The sequence below is a fragment of the Anticarsia gemmatalis genome, chromosome 17, assembly GCF_050436995.1.
Source record: "Anticarsia gemmatalis isolate Benzon Research Colony breed Stoneville strain chromosome 17, ilAntGemm2 primary, whole genome shotgun sequence".
Lineage (NCBI taxonomy): Eukaryota > Metazoa > Arthropoda > Insecta > Lepidoptera > Erebidae > Anticarsia > Anticarsia gemmatalis.
Genome location: NC_134761.1, coordinates 1,902,250 through 1,913,812, shown reverse-complemented (window position 1 = coordinate 1,913,812; position 11,563 = coordinate 1,902,250). Strand labels below are relative to the sequence as shown.

The window sequence follows — 11,563 nt, the reverse complement described above, 5'->3', positions numbered from 1 at the left end:
TAATTTTATTATTTTTTCTAAAAGGTAAGTGAAGTAGGTACCTGTCTACATGTTCAATATCATACAATAGTTATAAATGATTAAACAGACCAAAGCATGTTCAATACAACTTTTGACAATCATTGTTAATTAAGTTTAAAAATAAATACACTTAAAATAATTATTTTAATAGGAATTAATCGCTTTAATACGGGTGTAAACGATAACCGTTACTAAAATTATCGATGCATATAATAGTTTCCTACATAACTCGATACAAAGCGAGCTTTAAGCTTGTATATACGGAAATCTTTAGCATATCAAATGAGAGAATAATTGGTTTCATATAAAATACAAATATTTGGGTTTAAATGCAGTATTTTAATAAATAATTTAATTGTTCCTATGTAGTAAATAATAAGGAATACATTTTATTTTTACGGTCTCTATTTAGAGGTGTTGTAGGGTATGAAATTGTAAATTAGCTGGGATATTCTTGACTTGAAAAGTCTTTGTAAGATGTTAGTTTATACTCGTAAGTATCGTAATATTTTTATTTATGTATTTTTATAATTCTTTGTTTCCACGCAATTCTCTTTGAGCTTACTATATTAAAATAAAAAAGTAAAGTCATTATTATTAAGAAAATTAAAGGCTGTTTGACATCACACATCGTGTAAAGTTATTAATATAAAGTGAGTAAAACCGCGGAACACAGTTAGTACTTACTACTATTGTACTTACAAATATTCACATGCAATTGTTTTATTACCCCACATCCCCATTAATTCATAGTTTCATCGAAATTATGGTAATTCCTCCATAAAATTATGGTCCATATAACCATGACCATGAACTAAAGCAATAGATCAAATAAACCATACGTGTTGAAAGCACCGAGTAGCGGGTTCAGTGTCTGGGTTACGAACTTGAATATATAATTGCGTTGCGTGAACGAGCAGTCATTATCATCAATATTCTGTCAGTTTTATCAAAAAACTAGTTTTTTCGGCCATTTTTTGAAGTTAGACTATTAAAATGAAATGATGATTTGGCTATTAATGTACTTTGTTCGTTGTATGCTGGTATAGTTGGTGTTATATGGAAGGTGTTAATTACAATATGGAGAAACCTTTGAACTATAACTTCAATAAAATAAGATTTTATTGCAGCGTTTTCCTTCCTCAATGCTTTAGTAGTAACCCGGGAAACACATACATACTGTACAGAAAGAAAAGACTTATTCATTATCAAGATTTGAAATTATTCTTGCTAAACTACGTCAAAAGGTTGATTATTGTCAATAAAAGGGGGTATAAAATGGATAGGAAAAAAATATCAATGATGATGGTTAAAAGGTAAATGAATATTGCAAGTTTCTTGTAATAAAGCTTTAAGTAATTGCTTACGGAAATAGTTTTTGAATCCGAATAATTCCGTCTTTAACCATATTCCATAGAAATATGAAGAGTAAAATTTATCATTAAGATACAGGAACAAATTGCCAAACAAATCAAAACACCGGTTAAACTACACAATATATATTTATTCACACATATAAACTACAACTACATTATAAACTTAGTAATGGTAACCAGTACGGGCATCAAAGGATTGCTGAGGAACCTCCTGGGCAGAGTGACCATGAGGACCAGAGGGCTGGTGGCTGCCGGAGTGAGAGGGAATCTGCTGCTGGTATCTGTCGTAGGTGTTGGGGTTTTTAACATGAGGGTTGAGGAGCTGGTGGATGGGAATAGCTTGGGGAGGGATCTGAGGTTCGTGGGTGTTCTGGGCGATGTGGGATCCGTGCTCGTGACCTGGAGAGAAATAATAAAAATTAATATTAGAAATATATAACAAATGCTGAATGTAGATACGACTACGACAGCTGTTGTTGTGGCAATAGTATAGTTAAGTGTAATTGCGATCTAAGCTACTAAATGATTTTTATGCAAAGCAGTTTGAGCATCTAGATTTATTTAGAGGGATGTCATGCATTGAATGTATGATAAGTATAAAATTGAAAAAAACTAAATAATAAAAAAAATAATTCATTAACTAATAATAACTTGTAGATCATTGACTTAAAATGGCCATTATTGTCATTAACATTTTCCAAGTAATATTATTTTCTAATTGCAATGAAATAAAAGGTTAAATTTTTTGACCGTGTTAAAAATTAAATAGGTAGCACAATAACCAAAGAAAAACCACTCACCATGTACAGCACCATCGAAATGAGTTTGACCAGCAGAAGAAGAAGCCGAAGGTCCTTGATCAGGAGCAAGATACTGGTTGGAAGCACCAGGGAAGCCGGCTACAGCATGAGCACTGGGTTGACCAGCTCCAGCTGAGGCGAACGCTCCTGGCTGACCTCCGAAAGATCCTGCATGACCATGGGATCCAACATGGGCCGCGTGGGATCCAGCATGGACAGCGTGGGATCCAGCAACGGCTCCATGGGGTCCCGAGTGAGCCCCAACGGCATCATGAGGACCGAAGCCAGAGCCATGGTCAGGGGGAAGGTATTCACGGAGTTGTTGGTGGTGTTGATGTTCTAAGTGCTCCAAGCGCGCAGCTGAGCTGACGGCGATGAGGGCGGCGACTACGAACTTTGAAGAAAATTGGTAAGGTTATTGATGGTTATGGTGATTTTAAATAAGGGAATTGATTTTATTATTAGTATTATTGTATGAAAGGCAAGATAAATTCGATTGATTTGCTCAAGGGTACGATCACTGAAAGGCTCTGCTAAGTACTATTTTCAAGAAAAAGTTGTAACTTTTTCTAGATAATTAAATGTAAACGTATATAAAATTAAAATGTTAAGTAAAGTTTGTACACAATTTCAGAAAAATACTTTTTATAAATGTTGAAAGTGCCAACGACCCATGTACGATGATGCTATATTTCAATTCATATTTATTGCCTACAAACTAAAAAGCAGCTCTATAAAAAGCAAAACCACTAACAATTTTTTATGTTTTAAACCACAAAATAATAAAAATAAAATTTACCAGTTTCATCTTGTTTGTTAACAAAATCTGCAAACAAAGTGTGGAGGAAGATGATCTTGTACTGTGAAGTTTCCTAACGTTTGACCTATTATATACAGTTGTTTCATCCTGAATAGACGTACTATGACGTCACTTTATTGCTAACATAATAAAGCAAACTTCGCCATGTAATTAGTCCGAGGATTTTATGAACAAACGTGAGCGACCTCGTGACGACTTGATGCAATTTTCAAGGATTTCTATCAATTTGCTATGGGGATGTTTGTTCGTTCCTTATTTGTTGTAGGAAGTACTTGGTTGAACGTTACATTCGGTTTTATATTTGCTTTTGTGTAGATTTTGTTGGTTTTATGGGTGTTAAATGTTGATTTTTTTAATGGTGCTTACGCTCTTTTGATACTATTATGTCGTATTTATATGGAGTGTTTGATATTTGACAAAGATAGATTTTGCATTTCTAGATATATACTTAATACATTCGATAGCAGTACACAATCATATTGCTTAAAATTGATAATATAATTTACATGGTGTATCTGTATAACATTTAGATTTCTCGTACATACGTATACTATGTACTTTTCCAAAAAAATAAAATGTAGCAAATTAATTAAAAATCGCATATTCCTTTTTAAGTTGTATATCAGCAAAGACGAATCACTGAAAAAATACGATCTAATTTAAATACTTTTCAATAGCTAATTTCATTTGAATAGACCTCTTCATCTTTCTTCCAACACATTAGCATAAATTAATAATATATTTGTTCCAATATAAAACTGTACAATAAAATCGATTAAAATTCAAATGAAAGCGTCAAAATAAATCGATAACATTCGTTGTCTGGATCGTGATGTTAAATGTTTTAATTGCTTTTCGTGAGAGCATCGTTATCATTGCAGACGATATTATGTCAGAATTTTATTATAAATAGTGAAGTCATGTGATACAAAGGAATAAAGGAACAAAGTCCTTGAGTAATTTACCATTTTGAAAAAACTTCAAAAGTTGCTATTTACATTAATCGAAAACTATCCTCAAAAAGTCTTATTCAAAGAAAAATATCAAGAGTATAAAGTTACTAAAGTTTTTATCGAAAACATAATCTGACTTAAGAATACAGGTTGTTAACATATTGTTTTTATTGATAACACGGCCACTCTAAAAATGAAGCTTTGTTCCTGGGATATACTGAGTGTTACGCCTATGCCATTTGGACAACTGGCTGCCTAACGCAATTTATATGGCAGTACAAGTTTTCAGTTTATAAGGTAAATAAGAAAAATAATTAAATTTTTGACACTCGAATCTGAAATTGTTTATGCATGAATGTAAGTAGTATTACGAAAAATTTGCGCCTATTTAGTTAAACAACAAATTATTAATAGCCTGTAATTTATTATGACACGGGAAGCTATCTATTTCAGTATAGTAATAATTCTTTTACTAAAGTTCAATGCAAGTATTGCACTGATCAGTTATCTTAAATGTAATCTAGTATAGCTATCAGCAATGCATGTTGATGGATCGATCAATTAAGTTTTAAAATAGATAGTCTTGTTTCAGATTATGTTGTTGCTCTTGAATGTTTTGAAAGATTGATTGTTATCTAGTTCTTTATTATAGAACAGTTTAATATACGCACTCCATTCACTAGGTAGCGCGAGTCGTGTATTGATGTATGTATGTATGTATATCTAAAGTTTATTATTAAGCTAAAATAAAAAGGTAGGTTTTTTATCTTGGGTTTACAGTAAGTCTTCATTCAATTATTCTAGGTATGTATCTGCTCTGTGAGGGACCCCTAAATTGGGGCATTCGCGTGGCGTGCGGCTTGCGGTACACGCTTCGGCAGTTATCCCGCCGCTCGCCACCACAAGCGGCCGTGAGGATACACGTGGCGGTTTAGTGGGTATGCCCGCCCTTCTGGCGGGAGAGCCCCACATAACCCTGCACTCAACCCAGAGTGCAGGTGTATGCATAAAACATTAGCCACGTTAAAAAAAAAAAAAAAGAAAGGTATGTATCTGCTGAATTTTCAAAAGTAGTATGAAATGACTTTCAGGCTTGAGCAAATATATTATAATAGTATTTTTTTTTATTCCTTATTGAAAGTTACATTTCTTCTAAGTGTAATCGCAGATAAGATCCGGCGGCATAAAGTCATTTATTGCATAATTATGTAGTTATCTGCATCATTTTGAGAGGATACGTGGATACGTGGAAAATGCAAAAAAAGGGAAAATCCAAATTTGAGGAAAACTCCTAGTAGCAAGAAGAATGATGACGTAAATTCATACTAATAATTACAATTTTGCTTCTTCTCATAGGTAGAGGATATGGATGCGGATATATATCACATAAAGGCGACCAATTTGGATGAGATTTATCATGGAGATCGTTTGTGTCCAGGTTTACGCTATACCTTTGTACTTAACGTTTTAAATAGAATAATACTAGAATACAATTGAACAAAATATATTGCTTATCCAACTCATCAGTGTTTAGTATCATTACACATACGTGCCGACCCTTCGGTACCGAACATTCAGCGATGGAAAGACGGCGATACGTTGAACGCGACGTTATAAGAAGTATCCTGTAGCTCTACCATGAGTTGGCAACTATAGTCTCCCGCAGACACTGTAGTTAAAAAAATGTATGAAAACTTGAACAGCGCCTCTAGCGGATAGTTGAGGTACCAACATTGCTACCATGAGTCGCTATAGTTAGTAACATGTAGTTAAATTAAACGACAGTGAATGTAGATTGGCTTTGTCGTTCATTCTTTCCGTACGATAATGGTACCATGAGTTACCAATTTGACAGATGCTATAGTAACGAACTATTACTATAGTAGTTACGGCACTCACCGACATTTGGCTTCGTGAGAGCGTATTGTTTTAAAAGCAATTGAAGTTATTTTCGATTAAAAATGTTTGGTAGAACATATTTTGCGTTTAATATGTTTGAAACTGCTGCATTCGAGGATGAACGACGAGAACAGAAAAAGTTGCAAAGTGATATGCGTGCATTAATTGGAAATCCTCTGGATAATATGAGTGATACAAAATTTGTTAAACTATATCGGCTACAAGTGTGATCATTGTAAAAGTTACTTCAGCTTTAAACCATGCTTTAAATCATGCCAAGTTTTTGCAAACATGTTCATAAAGTTTCCTAAGACGCGGCAAAAAAGAGGATTATTTAAACAAAGCTGAAAATAAAATTAGTTGTTAATTAGAATCCTTGCACTAGCACTAAAACGTAACTGAGGTGTTTTGTTTTGTCCTCGGCTGACAATAAACAAAAAGCAATAACACAAAATCAAAAATACACGAAAACGTACCAAATTACATGTAAGCGACGACTTCCTATTTTTGTTGGTTAATACTACCATATCAATTTGAAACGTGTGTCGTATTTTCTCTCTGTCTGTCTTATGTGAATAGAAGGAGATAGAACTACAACACTCAAGCTTAGTCAAGTTACAGATTGAATGTTGACATTATGTCGCAAAACCACAGATTAAAAATCTTACTACGAATGATATAGTTTTAACTATAACGTGAGTAGTTTACGTCAACACAACTCATGGTACGAACATTTAAGCCCACTGTTGTAGTTGCGTTCTCACGTTAACTACTCTAGTTAAGTAAGATGTTTTTACTACGCCAACTCATGGTAGAGCTACTGTGCGGTTCTATTACGCACGAAATTACGTGTTGCGCTCCACTTAGGCATTCCAAAGATTAAGTGTCAATGATTTGTCTAAAAACTAGACAATATCACAGTCCAATAAAAAACAGGGACTAGCACAACCAAAATCATATTAATTTAGACCAAAATCGTGATAACGATCTTCTTTAAGTATAAGAGTCACCTTGCGTGCAATAAAAAATATAGTTTATTAAAACAAAAAACTGTCCAATTACTAGATGATGTTTTGACACTAGGTTAGTACTGTAGTCAATCATTACATTCATAGTTAAAACAAGAAACTTGGACACTAATTACCTAGGGTTAGGGGCAATGGACTAACAAATTAGAGGTCACATACATTTAAGTTTGGACACGAAGTGACGTCATACATAAAGCTTACTGGACATACATATTTACATGTCATGCGTACTGGAAGCCAAATACAGTCACACTTGGCAAATTACATTTTCGGCAACCATAGATTATCAAGTCTACTCAGTGGCGTAGCAAAGGGGGGGCGGTGGGGGCGGGCCGCACCGCGTGTCACCTGTTTTGGGGTGACACCCCCCCGGTCTCTCTCGTAGGCCATTTCTAAGTTTGAATAAGCATGCAAACAAAAAAAATCGCTAGCACAATAATTTATTTTTCGGGGATTCTTCCACTAGCACTACTCGTATCTCAGCTCTATGTATATTTCGGGGATTCCCGCAAAAGATCTTGACGCTGTCGTGAGGGATTCCCCGTCCCATACTCGCGATCTTTGACGTCTCAGTCGCAACATTTCTCATTTGTTTCGTGAAGTGTGTTGTGTTTGGTTGGCGTGAATTGTTAAATGTGTATTAAGTATTCTATAGTGATAGATAATAAAAAGAAAAAAATCTGTTTTAGAAACTTAAATGCTGTTTTGTGCAGATTAAAAAGATTGATCGATTCATATTCATTTTTTAAAGTTTATTGTAGAATGGGATTTTATAGAATCTCTTCCAAATCTTATGATTGCACTGCAATTGTTCTTGACGGTTTGCGTGTCCGTAGCTTCATGTGAGAGGAGTTTTAGTAAATTAAAATTAATAAAAACCTATTTGCGGACAACAACGACTCAATCGCGGCTAAGCAATCTTGTTATATTAGCAATCGAACACGAGGCAATACAAAATATAAATTTCAATGAAGTTATTGCCGAGTTTGCAGCTGTCAAAGCTAGAAAGAAGAAATTTTAATTGTATAACAATTCCTTTTCTGACTTAGTTATTATTGTGTTTAATTATTTCTTCAATATTATAAATAATAAATGATCCATGTCTTTATCATATAAAATTTATTGCGTTTTTCTTTCCATGGGGTGACACCACCAACTTCCGCACCGGGTGCCACCCAAGGTAGCTACGCCACTGAGTCTACTGTATCAATTCCTTTGCAAACTTGAATCCATATTCAGCAGCTTTTTGAGCTGTTTGTGTGTGGTTTAAGCCTTTTAGTTGTATTATTACAAGTTTGAGTGTAATACATATATACATATAATAGACGTTGAGTTTTTAAACCTATTAACAGCTACCTAAGAGTTTTTTTGACTAGATTACGTTTAGAGCCGATTTACCCAAAATTAAATTCTATCTTTTCCTCCTTGAGTTCACAGACCTATAAATTGGAGCTCAATTATTTTTATTATATAATAGTCTGTCTTGAAATTGGTAGGGAGCAGCTTTTTAATTATTGAAATACGATAAAAGTAATAAAAACTAAACGAAATGCGAAGACATTATTTGTTCGTCATTTTCATATACCTTAACGCAGTAGGTTTATGAAAATGACGAACAAATATTTAATTTTTGTATCAAATTTAACAATTGCTAAACATTAAATTCATAATATTGTAATTTTTCAATGAATACAAAATTACAATATAAAGCTGAAGAATGTATTTGTTTGTTTGAACACACTAATCTCAGGAACTTCTGGTTCGAGTTATAAATCATTTTAGTGCTGAATAGTCTAGAGTTTGTAATTTATTGAAGAAATTTATTTAGGCTTATATAACACTTGGTAAGACTAATAGGCTTAGAGCTATAAACGACGTGATCAAAGTCGCGGACGGCCGCTAGTGTCAGAAAAATCAAAGTATCAATTAAATAAAAGCTACTCATGTGAGTTCAGTGTCTGGGTTGCGATCTTGACCATTAAAGTTTAATTTAATTGTGTGTGTGAATGATCAGTTGCTATGCCTGTACCGTAGACAATTGTGGTGTTGTTTCCGTAAATTACGTTGTTTTATGGATATTTGTATTGTTTCAGTTTAATTATTTAGAGTTATTAAAATAATCAAGAGACGATTCCGGTCAACTTTAAGCGATTAATCAATATTTACTTAGTTCAAAACTAAATTTGAAAGTTTGTAAGGATCGTTTCAAGTGGCATTCTGCTCTCTGCCTTCCCTATGTGTATACACATGTGCGTTATACTTATGTGTGTACGTATGTTAAACTAAATTATGTGATTGCCAGATTAACGTGCTACGTTGTTTTGGTACTTTACAGCCTTTTTAAGATTCTAGATATATATTTTCATACACCTAAACATATATCTAGGTGTAGCGTGGGTTCTTATTATACGAAAACTGAAAAAGTTATTGCAGCGTATATGGAATTGATAATAATCTTTAAAAAAATTTTTAACTAATCGTACCTACTCATCCTATTTTTTTTAATATTATAATTATAATAAAAGTGCAAGTAGTGTCAGAGCAAGAATTAAATAAGCTTAAAAATGAAATATCAAAAAATATTCTAAAATATATTTATTTCTACAACTAAACTACATCACAACATTTAGTAATGGTAACCGGTCTGCTCATCGAAGGGTTGCTGAGGGATGTTCTGTGAGGAGTGAGGAGCGAGGTACTGGTTGTTCAGGGCTGGCTGGTAGTTGGCTTGAGCTCCGAACGGACTGGATCCTTGGGGAGCAGCGTCTTGAGGACTTAGCTGCTGGACGGGGGCTGCGCCGAAACCTGGTAATTAAATAAGGATTAGTTAGACTTAATTCGTAGTAAATACCTAAGTGAATTTTTGGAATATTCATGACTGGTTAAAGTTATCACACAGTTTCATATGGATTTCCTTCATCAGTAAAAATTTAAAATTCAAAGATTGGTTTTGGAATAAAATGTATTAACTATCGAACCACGTAAATTTCACGTAAATTACGATTCAAAATAGAATAAACAAATATTTTGTGAATAGGTTGAAAATATTCATTGGATGGCCCGCTATCATACATTTACATAAAATCATATAACAACATTCAATGTAAGAAAAATACTATAAATCAAAACCTCCACCAAAATACTGGTAGAAAATGGTCTCAAAAGAGCAAAAATTAATAATTTTTGTACTCACCGTTGATAGAACCAGCGAACTGGGGGCCACCAGCAGAAGGTCCATGGTCAGGGGGCAGGTACTGGTTTGAAGCACTTGGGAAAGCGGCATTGTAAGTAGCTCTGGAACCAGAAGCTTCAAAACCGTTGGCTCCGAAGGAACCTTGGGCAGCTCCGAAGTTAGCAGCTTGGTGGGGAGGAAGGTAGGCACGGAGTTGCTGCTGCTGTTCCAAGTGTTCGAGACGGGCAGCGTAGCTGATGGTGATGAGGGCGGCGAATACGAACTGTGGAGAAATGGAAACGGTTGAGTTTTCTGTTCACTTTTTGGCGTAAACAGGTATAGATTTTCTTGAAAAGGTGGCCAATAATATAAACAAGTCATACTGTTAATTACAGTCAGATAAAACGAGCTCTGTAATGATTATTTACTATAAGGGTTTAAGGAGCTTAGATTTTAAGACTAGACTGAAGTAATGTAATAGTTATTTACTTAAAAATTATTACACACCTAAAACTACTAAATACGCAAAATGCTAGCAAAATCTAAAATTTCTTTGATAAAGGGTAGCCTACACCAGTACAAATTAATTTACTATTAGATAAACCTAGGGTACAATAAATTGTAAACTAAGCCTTACAAACATTGCAAAAAATTAAAACACCAAAGTAAAATATTCAAAAAATTACCAGTTTCATCTTGATAGTTGTTTGATGGATCACCAAATGTAGAAGAGGTTCAAATGGTACTGTGCCGTTTGTAACAACCTGACCTATTATATATACACAAGTTAATACGATCCTGAATTGCGTACACTGACGTCATTTTATTGCTCGCATAATAAAACAAAGTTATGATACGCCAAGTAATTAGTGCGAGGATTTCAACTACCGAACGTGATGTCGTGTGTCTAATTTTTTTCAAGGATTCGCTTAATTTGTTATGGGGTGGTAGTGGACGCTAGACAAAGAATACTACGCAATGCATAATTCAGAGTATGTAGATGGTAAAAAAATTGAAAAACCGAATATTGACTTTAATAAGAAACTGTCATAACGTCTGTCAGTTTCTCCTATATCTTAGTGAAATACATATATTATGAACATTGTGTTTTCTTATGCGCATGCATCGGCAGAGTGCAGCAGCATTAATTTGATTAAATTTTGAGTACGAAGCAAGAAAAAATATTCTCTCTTAAAGTATTAAATACAACATTAAAGTTTATACTTAAGTTTTTCATCAATAATTTGATTTTCACAGACTAATTTGATTACTCTCGTTCAAAATTTTCAAGGGATATGCTAGGAGAGGCCTTGGACATGCATTAATGAACGACAAATTTTATACTATTCGGTTGTCCTGCTGTATATGCACTGTACAATGGCTTAAGTAATCTTAAATCTGGTAGATTGTCTTATCCATAGTTTTTGTTCACAAAAACATATCTGCCTTATCCTAATGACTTGTATCATGGCTACTTCAGTTGCCCATAGTAAC

The 11,563-nt window shown here is 34.0% G+C and overlaps 2 protein-coding genes across 2 annotated transcripts; both read right to left on the bottom strand.

The window, feature by feature from the left end:
• Nucleotides 1-1,504: 1,504 nt before the first annotated feature.
• On the bottom strand, nucleotides 1,505-3,061 carry LOC142979885 (uncharacterized). The gene is made up of 3 exons (XM_076125105.1): nucleotides 2,997-3,061; nucleotides 2,198-2,591; nucleotides 1,505-1,796 (listed from the first exon to the last, which is right to left on the bottom strand). The coding sequence occupies exons 1-3, from the start codon at nucleotides 3,003-3,005 to the stop codon at nucleotides 1,561-1,563; spliced, it is 639 nt and encodes a 212-aa protein (XP_075981220.1). The 5' UTR covers nucleotides 3,006-3,061; the 3' UTR covers nucleotides 1,505-1,560.
• A 6,416-nt stretch (nucleotides 3,062-9,477) lies between these two features.
• LOC142979868 (uncharacterized) lies at nucleotides 9,478-10,850 on the bottom strand. The gene is made up of 3 exons (XM_076125080.1): nucleotides 10,756-10,850; nucleotides 10,091-10,352; nucleotides 9,478-9,702 (listed from the first exon to the last, which is right to left on the bottom strand). Exons 1-3 carry the CDS (start codon nucleotides 10,762-10,764, stop codon nucleotides 9,524-9,526), a joined length of 450 nt encoding a protein of 149 aa, XP_075981195.1. The 5' UTR covers nucleotides 10,765-10,850; the 3' UTR covers nucleotides 9,478-9,523.
• Between the last annotated feature and the right edge of the window lie 713 nt (nucleotides 10,851-11,563).